This window comes from Melospiza georgiana, chromosome 19 (genome assembly GCF_028018845.1).
Source record: "Melospiza georgiana isolate bMelGeo1 chromosome 19, bMelGeo1.pri, whole genome shotgun sequence".
Lineage (NCBI taxonomy): Eukaryota > Metazoa > Chordata > Aves > Passeriformes > Passerellidae > Melospiza > Melospiza georgiana.
In genome coordinates, this window is record NC_080448.1 from 12,590,020 (window position 1) to 12,612,675 (window position 22,656).

General features: G+C 51.6%; 1 protein-coding gene across 9 annotated transcripts in view; it reads right to left on the bottom strand.

Annotated features, from left to right (window-relative positions):
• Positions 1–22,656, bottom strand: part of MSI2 (musashi RNA binding protein 2) — a 197,270-nt gene that overhangs the window by 38,191 nt on the left and 136,423 nt on the right. For all 9 annotated transcript variants that reach the window (XM_058037333.1, XM_058037332.1, XM_058037327.1 and 6 more), the window contains exons 8-10: positions 11,661–11,743; positions 7,398–7,512; positions 904–978 (exon numbers count right to left, since the gene is read on the bottom strand). In XM_058037333.1, the coding sequence (XP_057893316.1) occupies positions 904–978; positions 7,398–7,512; positions 11,661–11,743 (273 nt within the window). The remainder of the gene's footprint in view (positions 1–903; positions 979–7,397; positions 7,513–11,660; positions 11,744–22,656) is intronic.

Here is a 22,656-nt window from a genome sequence, read left to right on the forward strand (position 1 = left end):
CCAGCGTGCTGCAGGTGCAGCCAAGCACTGTCCACATCCTGAGCCACCCTAGAGACCCTCCCTGCGAGCTGCTGCATTCCCTCCCTGCTCAGCCACAAACACCAAAGCTGTTCCACTCGTCCCAGCTGCCCGGGAGAGCCCTGGGGTGGAAGGAACCCCGAGCCCTGTGTGGAGCCATCCCACTGCAGGATGTGCTGGAAGGGCACATCTGGATCCTGGATGGCTTTGTGGGATGCCCCATCCCTGAAGTGCTCGAGGCCAGGCTGGACAGGGCTCCCAGCAGCCTGACCCAGTGGAAGCTGCCCCTGCTCACGGCAGGGTTGGGCCTTTGGGGGTCCCTTCCAGCCCAAACCATCCTGCCTGTGCTTCCATCACCTCAATTCCCCCAAGCCGAGGGCAGGGGGGTCTGACCCGACCCCAGGGCCAGCCCCACACACACTGGGAGGGAGAGGCCCCCAGCCCCAGCAGGGTGGGCTGTGCCCTCAGCAGTGCACGTTCACTTACCCCAGCCAGCACTGTGCAGGTCCCTGTGTGCGTGTGCATGTCTGTGTGCAGCTCTAGGAAGGAAAAACCCAGCAAAGGGAGGGGGACAGCTCTCTCCAGTGATCTCTCTTGCTTTTATGCTTTTAATTTAAGAAGTTTGTTTTCAAATAACCAGTACCAATTTATACATCAGGAAAAAAAAAATGTGTTGAAAATATGTCGCTATAAAAGTCTATTTTAAAATAGTAAAAAAAAAAAAAAAAAAAAAAATTGCTGTTGTGTGAGATGCTCCCTGCAGACTTGCCTGTCTCTGCTTGCAGCTACAGACTTAAAAAAAAAAAAAGGAAAAAACCCAAAAAAAACCAAAAAAAAGAAGGAAAGAGGGGAAATAAAGCATATCTGCAAATGAAATGTACATACCTGGGAACTGATAACTGTAACTTGGGGCAAATCCAGGATATCCTCGGCCATATGTTGCAACAAAATTCGGGTAACCTTGATCACAGACACGTAAAAAAAAAAACAAAAAAAAAGAGAGAAAAGTTTGAGGATTAATGAAGGGGTTTTTTTGAAGTTTTTTTTTTTTTTTTTTTTTTTTTGTTTGTTTTTTAACACAATGCACAATGACAGGGAGGATGGGTGAGACCCAATTTTACGGAGAGTATTAAAAAATCCGATTTATTCTGCTCATGCCAAACTGCAGAGAGGTTTCATCATTATCCTGAATAGAAACATCTCGAGCTGGCCCAGCTCCGAGCAGGAGCCCTGTCACTCTGGTAATTAACATGCACTTTGGTGTCTGCAGCCCAAGGACTGTGCATACTTGTTAGCTGCAAGAGTAAATGCCAAATGCTAAGGCTAAACACATAACACGGGTTTGCTCTGACATTTGGAGAGCTTACAATGAATGTACTTTGCTTCAGAGCTATTGACAGTTGGAGATTAAGGTAGTAGTAATTCTTTATCCCGGGAGTGTGAAGGACAACAGTTAACACATCAAAGACTTGGAGGCAGCAGAAACGAGCCGGGGAGTCAAAGAGCTTTTAATTTTTCAGGAAAGTAAAAGGAAGCTGCCCGAGGTGCCTCTGAAGGCCCCTTCTGAGGCACAGCACCGACCTCGGGCAGCTCTGGGAGATTTATTAGGGGAAAAGCTCACTGGAGAGCATTTCGTGAATAAAACAGCGAAGGCACAAAGTGGCTACTCTGCTGGCTTCACTCTCCTGCCTGTGAAGGAAAGTGCTGGATGTCCCACAGAGACCTGGCCATGAGCGGGCTGGCAGCAGCCCTGGTCACACACGGTGCCCTGGGGTCACACATGGTGCCCTGGGGTCACACACTGGGCCCTGGTCACACACGGTGCCCTGGGGTCACACACTGGGCCCTGGGGTCACACACTGGGCCCTGGGGTCACACACCATGCCCTGGTGTCACACACGGTGCCCTGGGGTCACACACTGGGCCCTGGTGTCACACACGGTGCCCTGGGGTCACACACTGTGCCCTGGGGTCACACATGGTGCCCTGGGGTCACACACTGGGCCCTGGTCACACACGGTGCCCTGGTCACACACTGGGCCCTGGGGTCACACACGGTGCCCTGGTCACACACGGTGCCCTGGTCACACACTGGGCCCTGGGGTCACACACCGTGCCCTGGGGTCACACACTGGGCCCTGGGGTCACACACTGGGCCCTGGGGTCACACACTGGGCCCTGGTGTCATACACCGTGCCCTGGTCACACACCGGGCCCTGGTGTCACACACTGGGCCCTGGGGTCACACACTGGGCCCTGGGGTCACACACTGGGCCCTGGGGTCACACACTGGGCCCTGGTCACACACGGTGCCCTGGGGTCACACACTGTGCCTGGGGTCACACACGGTGCCCTGGTCACACACGGTGCCCTGGGGTCACACACGGTGCCCTGGGGTCACACACTGGGCCCTGGGGTCACACATGGTGCCCTGGTCACACAGTGGGCCCTGATGTCACACACTGGGCCCTGGTCACACACTGTGCCCTGGGGTCACACACTGGGCCATGGGGTCACACACGGTGCCCTGGTCACACATGGTGCCCTGGGGTCACACACCATGCCCTGGGGTCACACACGGTGCCCTGGGGTCACACACCGTGCCACCCCATTTTAACTTCCCCAAGCCATTCCCTCTGGTCCCACAGGGCCACTTGCTCTGACCTGGATGTTCGATGTCCCAAGGTGTCCTGTGCACTCAGGGGGTTTCGTAAAATTCCAACCTCACACTGATCCTCAACATTTCCTCACTCAGTTTTCCTAAAAGCAGGCACCACCCCGCACAATTCCAGGGCACAGAACGAGCCTCAGCATCAGCCCAGGCCTCTCCAACTTTTCCATCAGGACAAGTTCTGTCCTGCTCTCTGAAGCCAGTGGGAATGTCGGCAGCAGCTGGGCTGGAGCCCAGAGCAGGCTCAGCAGCTCTGGTGGGGGCTCCTGCCCTGCCTGGATCCATCCTGTAACACACCCATCCATCACTCAGCTGCTCTCCTGCTGCAGCAAGCCCCTCCATTTCCGATCGGATTCACACATACGTGCAGCACACTATCAATCATAATCTAGAAGTGGGAGATAAAAATGCCTGGGTGAATTCTGATGTGGGATTAGGCAGTACCAGGGAAGGCAGCCCCGCGACGCCCAGGGTATGCACACACTGCTGAGCCCTCCTTGCACAGCCCAACAGCTGGATTCCCTCTGAAATTAATCACCTCTGTCATTAAGTCAGATCTTTCAGAGTTAAGCTTTACAAACCTTTTTTCCTTTTTTTTTTTTTTTTTTTTAAGCAACACTATTGATAAATGGATTGTTTGCTAAGTAAGTAGCGCCATTAACACCCCTGAAAAATCGCTCTGTAGCGTCCACTGCAGCCCCTCTCTCCTTGCCAAGAGCAGGAACTCAGTTTGCTCTGTCTCAGACAGTGGTGAAGCACATCTGCCAGCTCACAACTGCCAGGGCACAGTGCTGGGCAGCACCTGAGCTCTGCAGGTGTGGCACCTGTGTCCCCAGCCGGACCAGCACGGTGGGGCATGGCACTGCCCAGGTGCTTTGGATGCCCCCTCTGCTGCTGCCTGCCCTGGCACGGCCCTGGCTCTGACCCCAGGGCAGCCCTGGCAGTGCCCGACAGCCCCAGCAGCAGCCAAGCTGCCCGGGGGCTCGGCTTGGCACCGCCAGCACTCAGCGCTCTCAAAGTCAGGCAGATGAAATCATAAATTTATAATACAACATTACTTCAATTTTCCTCTTCATTTACTGCTGCAGTGCCCAGCTCTGCTCTAACGACTCGAAGCCTGAACCTCGTGGGGACATTGCCTGGCTGAATATCAATGGTGTTTTACACCATGCCTACATGGATGCTTCATCAGGCCAAAGGATGGCCCTGCTGACCTGCCCAACACTCCCATTAGGTGCCATCCTCATCCTGCACTGAGAAGCTGATTTGCCTTGGTAGTCCTGAGGAGTGACCAATTCCTGGTAAGTAAACCAAAAATCCAAGTTTTGACTGCATTGCCTCCTTCCAAGCAAGACTGTCCTGTGCACAGAAGCAGAACTCAAACCAGCAGCCAAACCACTTTCACACCACTGCTTCTACCCAGCTCCTGTCCAGGCTCTGGAAATGTCTTTTCATTTTAAAATTTGCTAATGGGGTGGACAAAAGCTCATGGTCAATATGTGGGAATGCTGAGCACACAGGAGCCAGGGGACCCGTGCAAAATTAGTTCAAATGCTCCAGAAAATGCAAGGAAGCTGTTGTCTCCAAATGTTGCTCTGAGTTGCAGCTGCTACTCCACTGAACAGTGTCTGGTGGAAAAGGAATGACTTTCTTTGAAGGGCACAAGCTTCCCTAATGCATGAGCTCAGCCCACCTAGACTGAGCGTGAGCAGGAACACAGAGCCCTGCCAGGACCTTCCCAAATCTGTTCCCACCTCACATCCCTCCAGCACTATGGGCTGTGAGCCTGGGGGCTGAGTGCTTCCAGCCCTGGAGGGGTGTGCAAGCTAAAGGGAGCCCAATTCTAACATTGAACACCAGCATGATGCCCAGCACCAGGAGAAATGAGTGCTGCCAGCCCCAGCTCGAGGCAGGCAGCACAGGGTCACCTCCAGAGCTGTGTGCCACCACTGTGGTGACTGCAGTGTCCCAGACACAGAGAGCAGCTCCAGATGAGAGGGGACACAAAAACCATCTCCCCTTAATGCTGCTCCTCTGCTGCTCTTCTCTACAAGTTTGCAGGCACAGACCTGAACTGAGCACAGAAAGCTTTGGGGCAGTGCTGTGACACCCACACACCCTTGGGTGACAGAGCACACCAGGGCCAGGTGCCAGCGTGAGGCTCCAGGCACAGAGAGAGTTCTTGGTCACCAAACTGCTCCCACTCAGGAGGCACACAGGAGGCACACAGAGCCTGTCTGTGAGCACCCAAGGGGCTGGGGAGCAGCTCTGACTGCTGGCTGGGCTCACAGCGAGACGAGTGGGGCTGACTCTGCTCCACTCCTTGTGCAGAGAGGCTGATTAAAGCCCTGCTCTCCCTGAGAGCAGCAGTCCCAGCCCCGGCCAGCCCAGCAGAAGGCTCAGCCTGCCCCCGCTCTCCCAGTCAAAAAATCCTTTCAGAACACTTTAATTTTGCTCCAATCAACCAAATCATCACAGAAGCGGCTGCCTGCGCACCTTTAGACCCTGGCTGCTGCAGGCTCCTTGGGGAGGCTGTGATTAATGAAAAAGACCAACTTCCTTAATAGCTTTGGAGGGAGCCGCTCCCCGCTCCTTCCTTGGGGTTGTCTCGTGCCTTCGTTCCTCTGATTCCCTCCTCTGCCCAGGAACAGCAGCTGCAGAAGGTGACCTTGAGCAAGGATTTCTGCAAACAGGTACAAAATCCCTTCCAGAGCAGCCCCAGTCGCTCTGGCTCAGTCCAGCTGGGCAAGGAACAGAATGGGGCAGACCTGACCTGGCCTCGCGAGTCCCCACAGAACAATCAGCAGCAGCAGTGATGGAACTCTGTGTCTGATCATTTGATGGGTTAATTATGCCCCTCTTCCTGCAGGGATGGGCTCTGCAGCCTTTGAAACAGGGGCTTTCTGAGGGCCATCCAGCAGCTCTGCTCTCCCGTGCTGCAATCTCCTTGTTTAGCACTTAATTATTTAACACGGTGCCACGGTAGCAAGCGGCAACTTGGAAGATGAAAAAGCAGCTCGAGTGGATAATGAAGCATCTGGCCTTCACTGTGGATCAATCAGCAATGCTCAGCCAGTCCCCCCAGTCTGAAATACAGGGAGAGCAGTGTGGGACTGGCTGGAGGTGCCCTGGCCAGGGTGACCCCACTGCAGCAGCACCAACAGGTGCCCCAGCTCTCCCTCTGGGCAGCTCCACTCACTGATGGCTGCTTCCCTTAATGCTCACAGCTCGAGATAATCCTTTTCCAGAGAGAAACCCCAGTGGGAATGGATTCATGCTGCACCCCTGGGCTGAATTTTCCCTTCAGGACACTGGGGTGGATCCAGCTCCATCCCCTCTGTGCCCAGTGCAAGGATAGGGCTGAGGGCACACGGTGGAGGATGATGCCACACCCCACCTCGGGCAGCCCAGGTGGGAGAGGAACAGCACAATTCAAGTACAGTGGCTCAGGGAATGGGAACACACAGGTAACGAAATCACAGGCTGACTAGAGCAAGATAAATATTTAAAGCATAAAATGTGATTTCCAAACACTGTGGGGCAGGGTGGCGGTGGAGCGTGGGGACAGCAAAACAGATGATGAGCTGCAATAACCTGATTACACATCCAGAAATGGATCACCCCAGCCACACCAACAGAAGCACTATTAATTCTGAGATAAAGCAAACATGGCAGCAAGTTCTTCCTATCAAATCAAGCAGTGCCTGGTGTCAGACACCTCAGTGTAGCAGCCTGATCCTTTGCAGGAACTGGGTCCTCAGGCCTGACACCCACCCCAGGGGCTCTGGGGGTCCTGCAGCATCTCAGCCAGACCCTGAATCTGCTCAGCAGAGCTCAGGAGACCCAGATCCCAAGGCTGGGCTTTGTGCTCAGCTTCTGGGATCATCTAAACCCAGGACAGGAAAGTCAAAGCATCCTGAAGGGGGACACTGGCCTGGGAAAGGCTCACTGCTGCCTGGAGACACCTCCAGACTGCCCTCCCATTCCCATGTGCTTCATGGGCACAGGAGGTGGCAACTGAGGGGAACTCCAGGGATACAAACGGAGCAGAAAGTTTAAAATATACGGTGTTTTACAAAAAAAAAAAAAAAAAACATTGGCAATGGATTAGCAGCATTTTGGCCGAGAACAGAGTAACTGGGGTTGTCACATTATTTAGAAAGAATTATCTAGGCAGAAACAAATGAGAACCAATTATAACTAAATAGACCTCCTGCACAAATAGGAATTTGCCATTAAGTATCATTTATCCCATTTAATTAGTATTTTCTGGACACAATACTCAGGACTAAAATACCATTCCATCTCCTTGAAACTTGTAATTATTGTTGCGACCTGTCCTGTTCCACATCCCCCCACTTCCTCCATCCATGCCATTTACGAAGCAGCAAGATTTTCAATTATCTGTGCTGAACTGTCAAAGCTACCTTTAAAAGAAGGGGAATAATGTGTGACTCAATTCCTCTAAAAAAGGGGAGAGATCATTTTTAGTCAGAATGAACACACTGCATCTTTCATCATTCTATTTTTGCGAGTAAGAGTAAAACAGGCTATTTAAAACATCCATTTAAATGCAAATTTTTTATATTCCAGGCTGGGGGGGGGGGTTGAGAGTTAATCATTTAGCACAGACAGGATTATTTTCTTCACTCCACCCCTGCTAAAGTTGCAGGCTGGCACCCACACAGGTGTGGGGATCTGCACTTACCCAACATTCCCATCCCTAGCATGAACGCGTCCATGGTGTACGGCAATCCACGTGCCCTTCCTCTCGTCCCTGGTGGAAACATCACTTCTTTAGGTTGTGCTTTCTTACATTCTACCTATTGAGCAGAAACACGTACAAATGAGATGCAAATGAATTCCATGTAAATGTCAAATGCAGAACTGATCCACTTAAGGGGGGGAGGTTTATTTTTAGCACCTGCCTCCCTGCTCAAAGGTGAACTTCCAGCACAGCGGAACCACGTCTGGAAGAGCAAACGTGTGTGTCTCCTTAACCACCCACTGCAGCCCCCAAAGATGACACAAGTGCTGATTTAAGGAGTTCTGTGCTCCTGAAAGGGAGCCCAGCACTAGTGGGAGCGGGATGAATGGAGGGAGGGCTCCAGCGCGGCTCCACTGCAATCGATAACGCACGACGGCTCCCAGTGATCATTACAAAAAGCTCCTTTTAAAATAGGAATAAAGAATCGATATTTCTACCCAGCAGAAAATTTCTGCAAACCCTATTAATAAAGGATCTGCATTCTTTCACTTTCAGTTACTCCTGCTGCCTTGGGAAGCTGCTCAAGCTGCCCATGCACCATCCCATCAGCAAACTGGGACAATGTGGGCACAGGAGTGGAGCACCACAGCATGGATATATCCTGGGGACCTGGATGGTGCCTCTTCATCAACAGCAAAAGCAGAAAGAAAAGGGGCCTGGCTGCTCTTGTGCCAGAATCCAGCCCTGTCCTTGCAGGGAAGGGGATGGAGATGGCCAGGACATTCCAAAGCCACAGCTACCTTTAGGGCAAAGCCCTGGAGGGATGTCCCACGTGGGGCAGGACAGGCAATGGGGCTTCTCCAAGAGGAAATGTACATGGATTATGAGTCAGGATTCAGCTCCATACTGAATTGCCCCTGAGAGTGCCTGATAAGGGTCTTTGTACACACATCTGGACCTCACTCAAACTTTCAATTCAGAGTTTCTGGGCACCTTAATAATTTCCAGATTTTTTCCACCTCCTCATAGGAGGATGTGCTACACTTTCAGCAGCCCAACAAAGAAAGGTTTAATTCTAAGGCTAAAAAAATAAAAAAAGAAAAGGAAAAAAAAAAGGCAGGGAAACTAAAATTCACTATTTTTGTTTAGTCTAGTTTGGAGAATTAACCTTGCACTGGGGTACTCCTGGGTCAGGCAGAGCAGTCTCAGCCATGGGAAGCCAGGAGGGCTGAGCTGGGGAGTGAAAAGCCTCTTATACCCAGCACAACAAAACAGGCTGTCAGCCCTCAGCCCAGGATGTCTCACAAACCCCTGGCTAACAGCTTTCCAGGGAAAGCAGAATGTGAATATCCACAATGCACAAACCCCCATTGAGCCACCCAAAGACAAGGAGACTTTGTTGTGCCAGCCACGTGTGAGGGGCTGCAATCACCTTGGGGACAACGTGTCACTCACACCAGGCCAGCCACGCCAGGCAGCAGCACAGGGCTTTCAGCTAAATTCAAAAAGTGCACTGAGTTGTGGGTCTGTTATCTACCACATTACTGACCTGGGGCTTGGAATGAAAGGGTCTGGGACAGGCCCTGGCACAGGGTGCCCAGAGAAGCTGTGGCTGCCCCTGGATCCCTGGAAGTGCCCAAGGCCCACAAAACCTGCAAAATCCCACCCTGAGAGGGAAGAAGAGCCACAGGTGCTGGGAGTGCCACAGCCTGCTCTAGAACAGCCAACATTTCAGTCAGCTGCTCGAGAGCCTGACATGAGAGCTTGACTCCAGCTCATCACCCCTCTCACCAGCACTGTACCCAGGGTGTGCATGACTCCACACAGTGGGATCTAAGTAATTACTCCACCACATTTCTCTTCCAGCTACTTTTACTCTTCCTTAGAGAAACAGGTGTCTCTTTGCAAAGCACCTGCTCCTGTCAAGGGAACAACAGCCTGAGGACAGCTCGTTTGGGTTTATTGTCCCCCTGCAATGTTTGGAGCATCTCTGGCCTCCCACGTAAATTCCAACTTCCATTTATTAAATACCTCGCTGGCATTTTCTTTTCACTGTCCCACTGCTCGTTTAATATTACATTTGACATTCTAAGCTTTATGGATGGCAACAGGAGCAGAATGGATGAGCTAAAAATAGCCTGCCAGGGAGGCTGGAGCTGGAAATAGGCTGGGGAGCAGCGGCCCTGCTGCCCTCTGCCTGCCCTGCCTTGGGGACACGGCCAGGACAGGAGCAGCAGCAGGAGGAGGGAACTGGGGGAACAACAGCCCCAGCCCATGGAGCCAGCTGGGCATGGGGACAGGGATGGGACAGGGACACAGGCAGGGAGGGGACAGGGATGGGACAGGGACACGGGCAGGGATGGGACAGAGATGGGACAGGGATACGGGCAGGGATGGGACAGGGACATGGGAAGGATGGGGACAGGGAGGGGACAGGGATACGGGCAGGGATGGGGACAGGGATGGGACAGGGACATGGGAAGGATGGGGACAGGGAGGGGACAGGGACACGGGCAGGGATGGGGACAGAGATGGGACAGGGACACGGGCAGGGATGGGGACGAGGATGAGGACAGGGTGTCCCAGTCCCAGCTCACCAAACCCCATGGCCTCGGGCTGGGCCTGTGAGAGCTGCTCCCCTCCATGGCTCAGGGACACAGGGGGACACAGTCCCAGTGTGACAGGACCCCAGCACTGCCCCAGGGCAGCTGTGTGCCAGCCCAGCCAGCTGTGTGCCAGCCCAGCCAGCTGTGTGCCAGCCCCAGCTCCTGTCACACACACACACAGCTCCCTGGCCCTGCACCCAGCTGCAGCCACAGCTCAGGGCCATGGCTCAGTCCCCAGACAGGATCGTGTCTCATCCCCTGCCCGTGGGCTGCTCTCACAGTCAGGGCTGAGGGAGGGACACGAAGGGAACACTCAGAGATGGCGGCACCTGGAGGGGGCACTGAGCGGGCGCGGGAGTGGGAAGGGGACATTTTAATTACCCAACAACAAACACCAACACTCCAAACTGCCTCTCTTGCTCTTCCTGAGTTCCTGGAGTGTTTTCAGCCTGTCCCGTGCTCCCTGCTCCCTTCCTGGGCAGCCTGGGCAGGAATCCTCCCCAGAGCTCCATGCTGTTCCTCCCTCCCAGGAGATGCCCAGGGCCAGGTGAGGCTTTCCCAGCCCACGGGTGCAGATACAGGGATGAAGCACCAAACACTGAGCCTGCCTGGGGCTCACAGCACCTGCTGCTCCCCCTGCACCTCCCCAGGCCCCTTCTGCTCCACAGAAAAGCCTCTCCTCGGAGTAACCAACCCTATGGAGTGTGTCCTCCTGCTTGGACAGGAAAATCCTGGAGGGGAGCTCTTCCCTCCCAATTTACAATCCCTAAATTCACATTTAGGGATTGTTTCTCATTTGTTTCTAACTTGTCACTGGCTCTGTTGGGTGAGGGCGGCTGGGGTTTGTTCTGCTCCTTTGTTTTAAGGCAGATTAGCAGCATTTAGGATCCATACAAAGGGAATGAGGCTCCCCCAGCCCAAAGACAGGCAGGAGAGCCCAGTGCAGGAGGGGCAATGGGACAGGCACATCCACAGCATCCATGGGAAGCGGAGCCAGAGACTCCCCACAGGAGCAGGGGCACTGCCCCAGCCCTGCCCACACCCACCCCACACTTGGCCAAGGGGACCCTCACTTTTATTTCAGATGCATATTGCAGGGAGCAACAATATGAGGAATATTATTTCAGTGCCCTGGGAAAAATTAGCAAGTCAAATATTGAATCAGGCCTCCAGCATATGCCAAGGAGATTGCTTTGATCTTATCCACACTAAAAGCTCTATTATTAAATTTAAAGTCTGTGAACACATATCAGACCGATATACAATGCATATCTGAATACACATTTGAGAAGCAAAGGATGTTTTGACAAAGAGAAAAAGAATATTTTAGCCGAAAATATCAAAGTTACCGCGGCAATTGAAATACAAATGCCCCTTTTCATCTGGCTCAGGGCAACCCACAACCTGGGACCTGCCTGCCACTGAGGAGCAACTTCAGCTGGGCTGGAGCTCCACTCACACCCTGCCCAAGGCTCTGACACCAAACGCTGCTCTGGGGAGCAGTGGGGACCAGCAGGGGCTGGGCAATGCCCCAGCTCAGCACCCTGACCCCAGCACCCTCCCAGAGGGGTGTCCCACCATCCCCGGGCATGGCACACGTCGGGGAGGGCGGCTCAGAGCCCCCTGGCACCCCCACAGCATCAGCACCAACACTCACCATTTTATTATTGATTTCGTGGAAATGAATTTCACAGACTTTTTCCACCACGTCTTCGTTTTCGAAAGTTACGAAGCCAAATCCTGTTTGATAAAGATACAAAAAAGGGGAGGAGGTGAGGATAACATTAGTTAAATTTAACAATTTTGTTTTAATAAAGCATTATTTAGCCACTGGGACTTTGGAAAACTTCCATAACAGCACACATGTGTGGCTACACCTGCTGCCTATGGAGCTGTTCCTGAGCTCATTGCAGCCTAATGGAGGGAAGAAGCATTGTCTCAGGGAAAATTAATACTGCTCTGTTCCAGCTCTTCCATAGGATTTAATGGAGAATTAAAACCTCCTCATGGATTTTTTGATCCATCCTGCAGAATTTAATGGATAGTTACACCCCAGTTACACGATGGCTCGGAAGCTACAATAAGGCTGTATTTTCCTTTACACCTTATAGGTTTTTAAGAGCAATCTCTACAAAACCCAATTATATTTCTATGGAACCATATTGATTTCATCTCTTGTTTAATTCCACGGGACTTCTCCATTAGAGCTGACTCATTACACGACCCAAAAACCATAAAAACCCGGGAAGACAGAGGATGATTCCTCATTTACCCCTGGCAAGGAGAAGAACCCCAGCGCCTCCCAAACACAGAGCAGCCCTGTGTGCCGTGTGTGCTCTGGCTGCCGGGTCAGCCCCGCTCCGGAGGTGGTTATTTGTCCCTTTCTTCCTGAATTACTTCCTCTAATACCTCATCAGGACATCCTGAGGCCTCCAGGAACCCATTACACTTCAGGCTCTGATCTAATCGCTCCTCTCTGCTCAGTGCTGCTTCAAAGAGCCCCGGATTTGGGCTGGCTTGGGCTGTTTGATGCCTGCTGCCTGCCTGTGGCTGCGCACTGGAGGGGTCTGGCAGCCCCCCTGCTCCTGCCTTAACAAACACCTCAGGCTGATGAAAACCCCCCGTTCGTGCGCTGGAGAGGGCTCCACGAGTTAACATCGACACTAATTATGCCAACGAAACCTAAAGGCTTTGATGAGAGGATGAAGCGCATCCCAAACTGGGAGCTGCAGGACTGTGCCCCGGTGAAGCACAGCGCAGGGACAGGGACAGTGCAGTCTCTGGATGGGGAGCAAAGGACATTTCCAGGTGAGCCCTGGGGGCTCCTCTGGCACTGCACAGCACCCGCAGCCCTGGGGAATGCTCCCATTCCCCTCCAGACCCGAAGGATCCCCAGGAACGGTTCCAGCCTCCCTCCAAGGCATCCACAGCACACCGGGCTCACCACCCTGCTCTGCTCTGCACCTCCAGCTGCCAGCAGCTTGCATTTTTTACATACCTCACGTCTTTCATTTGCCTTCTAAATGACTCCATTTAACTGTACCTCGAACAGACGCGCAGTTAAACCCGGGATTTTTGTGGTTGGCTGCCCGAATGTGGCATCCCAGCAATCCCAGAGCCGGGAGCACAGCCTGGACCAGGGATGAGATGGCCGGGCTGGGGCCACAAGTCATTAATTGCTCCAGCACCAGCAACATCTTCATCATTAGCAGCTCATTAGCGAGTGCTGCAGCTGAGGATTCCTCTTTCAGCTTGTGTTAGGCGTCGGTGCCAGCACGGAGGGCAGAGGGAATTTAGGAGATTAGCCCTAATATGTGAACACCAAGGAAGCCGCTGCACTCAGGACGTGTCTGGACTGAAACAAAACTCCCACCCTCATCCCACTCCATATGGCTTAAGCACAGGTTTATCAGGAAATTATTTGTGTGATTAAATCAGATGGCCACCCGGCTTTCTGCATTTCCAGATTTTACAACAACAAAATAACAATCTGTAGGTGTTAGCAGGCATTTGTGGGTTTCTGAGAGATCTGAGGCACTTGGTCAGACTGGCCTGGAGAGGAAAAGGAGAGGAAAAGCAGAGGTGACCTCTACAGCGCCCAACAGCTCACACTCAATGGGAGCAAGCAGAGGATTTCCACCTGCAGGCACAGATCACTGAAATTGCTCCCTGGAGCAGCCTGGGACAGTGGAAGGTGTCCCTGCCATGGTAGAGGGTGGGATGAGCACTTTGGGGTTCCTTCCAACCCACCCATTCCGTGATTCTTTCCTTGTTCCACTTTGTGGGTATCAAATCCAACTTTTAATAACTGCACCCACACAAAGATCCCCCCGCACGCTCGGTCTTATTAGTTCCCATAATGAATACAAACTCATATTTAAATTACCAAAACTCTCAGAAACCTTCCTGGGCTAAATAGACAATTATTTCTTCTGAGAGGTACTAAGAGTCAACAAAAAGCTGGTTCTCAGAAAGTGCAAGGAAAAGATTAACCCAAAACAAAGGCGGCTGTTGAAAACGGTGACAGAAATAGGATTCTGGTTGTCAAGGAGCACACGTTTTAAAATGAAATTATACTGCATCCTTCTGAATGAAGCTATTATTGGAAGCTAACAAGCTCTATTTAAGAGATAAGCATTTAACAGAGTCAAACGGTTGGGTTTTTTATTCAAATGAATAAAACTGAATATTCATTTGAATAATCTTTTCTGTAAAAGAAAAGACAAAGAAGAGGGAGAAAAATAAAGTAAGAGGCAAACAGATGCCCCAAACGAGAGGCTCTGAGCCAAGCACCAGCACTAAAGGAAGCTGAGACATGTATCCATGACCTTCAGGTGAAAAACCCTCCTCTGGAATCTCCTGGGAATGAGGAGTTATTCCACTCCATTCATCTGCTGCCAAAGGAGTCAGCCCACTCCATTCACTGCTGTTCATGGGCACCAACAGGCACCCAAGTGATGCCAGCCCAGACACCAGACACCCAGTGGTGCAGGACACATCCTCCAACACACCCTGACAGCAGAAAAGAGAAGAATTCAGGAGGAATTTATTCATGGAAAGGGCTGGAAGGAACTGCCCAGGGAGGTTTGGAGTGCCCATCCCTGGAGGTGCCCGAGGAAGGGCTGCAGGTGGCACTGAGTGCTCTGGGGACAAGGTGGGCATCAGGCACGGCCCATCCCTGGAGGTGCCCGAGGAAGGGCTGCAGGTGGCACTGAGTGCTCTGGGGACGAGGTGGGCATCAGGCACAGGTGGGACTCAGTGATGCTGCAGGTCCTTTCCAGCCCCAGCGATTCTGGGATTCTCTGAAAGCCTCCTTTGATGCCAAGCCCTGCTCAGCCCCCAGAGCTGCCCTGTGGGAAGGTGGCCCCACAGCCAGCTCAGCAGGTTCTGCCATGGTGTTCCAGAAATAACACAAACACTGCTCAGAGAAAGGGACTGAAACCACAAACAGATTGAAACACTGTAAAGGAACAGTCAGAAGCCATAAATACTATTAAGAAGCCAGACTGAAGATACCAAATGTCGGGAGTCTCATGCTCTGTATTTTGGGTTTTTTCACACTCTAATCAACCCCATTTCACACTTTTGTCATCACTCGAGAGTTTTTACGTCAAACTTGGTAAAATATAGCTGAGATGACGACACCAGGGCTGTGAAATGCATCTCCCTTCCCTGGCTGGCAGCACCATTCCCAGGGCCCAGGTCTGCTCACAGTGTCACAGCTGTGGCTGCACACACCGAGCACTCCCTGCCTGCACAGGGACACCAGAGCAGCTCACCCAGCAAAGGTCTCACTGTCAAACCCTGCTGGCCTTTCCACGAGCAAAACAAGGTGACTGCACCCCAGGCCACAGAGGTTAAACCCAGGCTAATGCTGGGTTAACCCTGGGGGGCTCTGATGGGCACAGCAATGCCACAGGTACAGCACCTCCATCACCACCAGCACCCAAACCCAGCTCTCCAGGCAGGCACAGCCCCAGGGGCTCTCCAGCCACCTGGAACATGCCCTGGTGGGTGAACACACTGCAACCAGAGCCTGCTTTAGGTCCCAGGCTGCCTGGAGGCCACTTGGTGATGTGGAGCAAGTCACTCAGTCTCTGCTGTGCTGCCTGTGCCCGAGCTGTGCCCACACTGCTGTGAGCCTGCAGCTGGGACATCCTCCTCCTGCACCTACAGCAACCACAGAGCTCCTGGAAATATCCTGGGAACCAGGGGATCACAGGGCTCTCTTGTCCTGCACAGCAATCCCAAAGAACAGGGCAGGAGACAGGAGCAGGGAGAGGACAAAGGAGGAGATCTGCACCCCCCTATCACACCAGCTTCCACCTGCAGACACAGATCACTGAAATTCCTCCCTGGGAGGGTGCAGAGGGCCTGGAGCAACTCGGGGCAGTGGAAAGTGTCCCTACAAAGGCAGGAGATGGGAGCAGGGAGAGGAAAGAGGAGGAGATTTGCACATCCCTCTCACACCAGCAGGGCTCTGCCCAAACCTGGCTCCTGCTGCTCAGCAAGAATCAGCAAGGGCTGGCCCCCCTGCCACACAGAGTGCCCCACAGGACCCCCTGCTCCTGACCCCCACCCTCTGGGCACGGGCACGGGGACACCCAGCCTGATTTCATCAGCAAACAGCAGCTCAGGCTGTGCTCCCCTTCGTGCCAGGGCTCTGGGGCTGCCCTGCTCACCCACCTCTCAGCTACTGAAAGGCACAACAGTCCAGTCCTGCTGTGGTATTATTTATGCACCTGCTTCCTTGTTTATACCCATAGTTTTGGCAGCTGGTCCTGTGAAAGGTAATAAAATGCCTTTCAAAAGTAAAAAAAAAAAATTAAAAATGAAGAAATGTGACCAGACAAGCCAGGCATAATAACATTAAAGCCCGTGTCAATTAATTTTTCCTCTTCTTGATAAACGAGCCCCATTCCATCCATTAATAATGAGGGAAGAAACAAGAAAAGTTGACACTAGTTTAATTTATTTTCTCAACTTGCCTGGTCATATTTCTCCCTGTTGCAAAGCTTTCTGGAGCTGCTGGGAATTGCAAGTGGCTCCCACACAGTCGATGCATAGATTGGTGTGAATCAATACCATTCTACTTTATTCACACATCCCTTGTAATCAGAGAGGAAAAAGTTCCTTAGTAAGCTCCCAGCCTGCCAGGCTGTCTTATAAAAATAAAAATAATAATAATAATAATAATAATAATAATAATAATAATAATAATAATAATAATAATAATAATAAAAAACTGGCAGGTGGGGGATGTGACACCAAGTCCTGTGATCACCAAATCTTGTCTTTGTAGATGAACAGAAGACACAGATGAGCAGAGGGGACAGGACATTTTGATTACCCAGAAGACAGTGAACCATGGGTGTTTTTAACTACTATCATTACCAGAGTCTGGGAATGGGGAGCTGGGGGTTCAATCCTGTGTCAGGGAGAAGCCACTCATTGCTCAGCCCCAGAACCCAACAGCCAGGACTTGAAAACTCAGCCCTGACTTTGCCACCTCCCTTTGTGGTGCCTTTGGAGAATTACTTAAATATTCCCTGTGCTCTGCATCCCCCTCACTTCCTTGCCTGCCTAGGACAGAAGCTGACAAAAGCTGTTATTTCCTACTATTCCAATTTCCTGTTCTGCAAACACACGGAAGGAAGGAAGGAAGGAGAGGGTCTGGTTTCCAAAGGAGCAATTCTGCACACGCAGGGAACACAGCCATCACCTGAGACACACACCTCAGATTTCAGCTCATCTCCAAGGAGGGTTTGCTGGGGAGACAGGTGAGCGCACCTGAAGGCACCACCAGTCTCTCACCTCACCCTTGTGATAACCAGAACAGCAGATGGAAGGGGAATATGATGTTAAAATCTGTGCTCTAGGATGGAAAATATCCTCACTTACCTGTAGCATGTGGTGGGGCTGGCACTCACCAGGACATGATCTGCCTGTACATCCACTGGTGTTAATGCACACCTGGGGTTTGGGGCACAGGCAGGCTCTCCTGGCAGACACACACACCTGTTTAAAGGGTCAGTAAATTCTCCCTAACAGGAGAGTGAATTCTCAGAATGAAACGAGCAGCTCAGTGAGGCCAGCCACGGCGGTCAGAGCACGGCTGGACAAAGGGCAGCACCAGCATCCTCCTCTGTTTCTGCCTGCAAAGCTGCAAGGCTCAGGCTGCTCACTCCTTCCCCCCATGGCTGTGTGCCATTCCCAAGGTGAGAACTGCTCAGAAACAGGAGAAAGCACCTTGGGGTGAAACGGGGCACAATCCACCCAAAGCAGCTCTGGGGAGGGATTTTCCCCAGGGGAGGATGAAGGACACAGGGACCTGTCCCCCTCCTCAATGAGCCACTCTCAGCAAAGGTTCCCAGGTGCAAGGGGCACCAGGGATGGGATGGGATGGGATGGGATGGGATGGGATGGGATGGGATGGGATGGGATGGGATGGGATGGGATGGGATGGGATGGGATGGGATGGGATGGGGTCCCAGCCCCTCTCAGTGCAGGAGCAGCCAGGGACCCCGTGCCTGTCACAGACCCCGCTCGGGCAGCAGCACCTCAACTCCTGGTGATAAATCTTTCATAACAACAAACCTTCATTAAAATTTTATTTTATTAACGTTCTGAAATCAAACCTAAGCGCTGAGTACATAATGACTGAGACGCACACTACGCTGAGCTTACTAAATGCCACTTTTATCATATTGTTAATTAACAGAAACGATTAATGCGCTCGCAGATCATTTAGAAGCATTAGCAGTGACCTAAGAAAAATTGCAGGTACGTGTGATACATCTGCACTTTTCCATCAGAATTCTCTACACAGCAGGCCCTGAAGTTTGCTCCCAGTTCTGCTTCTCTCTGCTGGGACATCTGTGTCACAGATTTGTCAGCAGCCCGGGGATTAAAGCTCAGGCTGGACTGGGAGCTCCTGCAGGAGAAAATGATCTCCACCTTCCCTTTTTCCTCACTGTCTGGGAGCAGCCCCACCCTCACAGCCTTTCACTGCTCCCTGTTACTCAGGTACAGATTTCCCAGCCTCATAAGGAGCCAATAGTATGGAAATGCTGCTGGGTGGGAGAATACAGCAGACTCCAACAGGTTTCCTTCTGCTATCAGAGAAGAAAACCCAAGTATTTGTAAAATCCGATCAGTCCATCTACAATCAGAATGGGAACCTTGTGCTTCTGTCTATTCATTAGTGAGACCTGCAGGTTCTGGCAGCCAGCAGGGACAAAGGGCACCACCCTGGGTGCCAGCCAGCCCAGCCAGGCTCCCATCAGGAAACCCAGCCCCTGGTGCTGCCTCAGCCACCGAGGGCCACGTCCTGCCATCTTTATCTGTTTGCCCACAGGCATCAGATATTCCCTGCCTGTCAATTCCTCCACAGTTTATTACCAAATTTCTAAAATATTACATTTTTTATTATATCCAAATTCACTTTATTGCATATGACAATACAGATAATCACATACCATATGCTCTAATGTTTTGAACCCAATGCATGTTGACAGCAGTTTTTATTCATGATGCATAATTCCATCCAGGGCTGACAAAGGCAGCACAGAACCCAGCCTGGTGTCAGGGTTTGGAGGGGGGGAATCCTTTTTTCCATTTCCTTTTCTTCCTTTTAACAACAGATTTACAAAATTGGGAGGAAAGATGCTTTGCTTTCCCAAGAAATAGGAAATTGGCTGAAAAGATGGGCTTATCAAAGAGATGCCTTCAAAATATTAATAACGCGTGGGGGTTGGTTATTGCAATTACTTGCACATGAAACTTGCTGCTAATGGGGTGAGAGAAGCACAGGGGCTCACTGGGGGGAGCAGGGGCTGGGACAGTGTGGGGGGCACAGGCTGGACCCCCCTCCTGCCTGGCTGTGCTCACTCAGAGCTCAGACCCGCTCCTGTTCCCCAGGTGAGGGTGGCAGGGCACACCTGGGATGGCTGGGGAGACCCCCACGTGTGAAACCCAAGCAATCCCACGTACCCAGGCAATAGATCCCACAGCCTGAGCGATGGGCACGCTGTGCAAAGCAAACAGGATGCTACGTCTAAATTAAGCTGTAATGACCCGCTCCGAGCTCTTTATTAGCCAGGTAATGATCATTTAAGAGGAGGTTACTATCTTGAGCCAAGGGCACCTAATACCATTACTGAACTTGTTAAAACCTGCCAAGCAAGTCATTATTGCCAGCACTATTTCTTTTTCTCTTAACACAGCTCTCTGCCTCTCCCCTTGTGCTGCTGGGCTGTAAATCCTGGGATCAGGCAGGCTTGGTCACCCTTCCCCAGGGCCTGAACTGGGCACGAGACAAATAACAGCACAAACAGCAAGCACTGAACCTCTCACTGGGTGAGCTTTAAGGTCCTTCCACCCCAAACCATCCTGTGATTCTCTGCTAACAGCACACTGAGGTGTTCTCCTTCTCATCCCTAGGAAAACAACACTTAATCCCCCACATCCCTCTCCAACCCCCAGTCCTGCAAAGGCTCATAGAATGAAGAGAATAAAAAAGAGGGTAAAAAGAGGCAAAAGCACAGAGGCAGCTGCTCTGGAGCCCAGTGAGGAACCCCTGTGGGTGCTGTGGCACAGGGGATGAGCTCTCTGAGCCCCTGCCAGCGCACCAGCCCTGCCCAGGAGAGCCTCTCACATCCCAATATTATGGATGGACAATGTCATGAATGACACCAGCAAGCTGCCAGCTCAGGAACTCATTACTGTCAAGGTAGAGCGTGGCTGGCTGCCAGGCCCCCAGCCCCGCGCTCGCTATGCCAGAACATCCACACACAATTTAATTGCATTATAATTTCAAAAGTGCTTTTCAAACTGGAAAAAGGCATTCACTGATTAACCAGCGAAGAGCAAAATTGTTTATGAAATTGAATACAAAAAGCTACAGAAATGTAATTGGGTTGTTCTAGCACCTAATTTTCAAGCCATTTTCCCACTTATTTAATCACGAGATACAAAAGGAACTAGTGAATTGACTTCATACTAATTAGATTACTCCCTGCGATACTCCAAGCCTATATTCCAACTGGTTGATAGTGCCGCTTTAAACAGAACAAAAAATGGAGCAACAGCTTGTCTGGGGCCATAACACATTTGTTTCCCATCAACCCTCTCCTACTGGAGGGCCATAAAAGCCAGGCCAAATTCCCCTAACCTGCCATTGCCAGTCACCCAAAAAGCACTCACTCTCCCCCAAAGGAATGACAATCATTTGCCAATGATCCTGGCTGCTCCAGGCTCCAGCTCAGGCTGCCCATGACAGTGATCACCCAGCTGAGGGTCCTCTGGAGCAGGGAGTGCCACAGCTGGAATCAGCAAAATGTCACACGTGATGGACGAACTGTCTGTCCCCAACAATGGGCAAACACTGAGGATCCCCAGGCAGGGAAGAGCCAGGGAAGGGGAGCTCTGGTTCCCCTTTTCTGCAGGAAAAGCCCCACAGGCAGAGCTGAGCCCTGGGTCTGACCACAGAATTACTGCCAACACCACCGGGGCTGCTCTGAACACGGGGCGCAAGGTCAGCTCTAGATAGAAAATATGAGTCCCTTTGCCAGCAGCAAACCAGGGGAGCAGCAGACAGCTTATTTTATTCTAAATCAAGTCACTAAATTAACAAAATTTAAAGTCACTAAATTAACTTGATAAAATTTAGGAGTTTTATCAAGTCTCTGGCTTCCTGAAGAACAGTATTTGAAGATCCATCTACGCCTGCTCCTCCTGGCAGAAGTTTTTTTAAAGCTGCCCAAGACCCACTCTGCACCTGATACAATCTGCTCACAGCTTTTCCACTAATTTTAAATGTTATTAGGTGCAACATAATTGATTATATAATCAAATGTGGAATGTACATTATCAAGATATTGTAGCACTTCACAGGCCATTTAATCAGCATATCTGGGACTGTGCCAAAATGAATTAGCCTGCATTAAATTTCAAGTACATATTATTGGTTGTATTTTTCTCCATGTTTAAGCAGGCGCTTGCTCTTACAAAAGAAATCTGAAATCCTTCAATTATAGAAATAGGTTATTAAAAAAGTGCAAGCATTCTTTCCCAGAGTTGTCTGTTCTGCAATCAAGAGCCCAGAGCTGTCTTTTCTGTGACAAAGAGGGGGGACAGTATGTGCCCAGCTGCAAGGGGCATTTGTGGGTGCCAGATATGGGGAGGCTGGGAGGGACAGACCCCCAGCCTGCCCCCATCTATGCCCATCTGTGCCACATCCCAGCAATGCTCCAGTTTCAGACTCAAAGGCATCAAAAGGCACCAGCAATCAGTGTGTCCCCTGGTGGGTGACAGGGCCATGCTTCACCTCCTGAGCCTCTGTGTCCCTGGAGCTGACCACTCTCCCCAAACTGAAACGTTAATTAGAATTATTATAAAATTATTAAATAATATTTAATTATAAAATTAACATTATTATAAAAATTCAGATTTCAATTAAAAATAATTTTTAAAAAATTCTGCTTGATTTCAGCAAGTGGATGAGAAGCACAAGGCAGCTAAATGATGGAGGAACAAGGCTAAAACCTGCCACTGCTGCTGCTGCTCCTCTCCAGGCACCTGCCAAGCCCAGAACCCTCCCCTGCTGGAATTCACCCCCCCATGGTGGATTCTGGGGTGCCCCAGACAAATGAGGCATCTCCAGAGTGACCCTGCAGGGGAATGTTCCAGCCGCTGGCTCAAGGTGACTCCTGCCCACCTGGCTCCTGCAGAGGCAGCTCAGGGCTGGGCACAGAGCCCCCAGAACACTCACACACACACACAGAGCCCTGGGCTGCCAGCAGGGCTGACAGAGCCCTCCTGCACGCTGCACGGTGAAGGGCACTGTGCTGGGGGCAGCCAGGTGTCCTTCCCTCAGTAACACACAGCACCACGAGATGGATGGGCAGGTGAGCAGGGGCTCCTGCACGGGCTGCTGGAGCTGTCACTGAGTCCCCAGGCACAGCCCCCAGCCAGCAGGGACACCCCCTGCCATCACTCTGGGGAGGCATCAGCTCAAATCCACTCAGTGAACCAGGGGGGCCCATCCTGCAGCTGTATCCCCACGGCGTGCAGCAAGCCCCCCATCCTCACCAAGTGCTTCTCCTCTCTGTGCTTTACTGCTGGTTTGCATCCCTGCCCAGGTGAAATGCTGC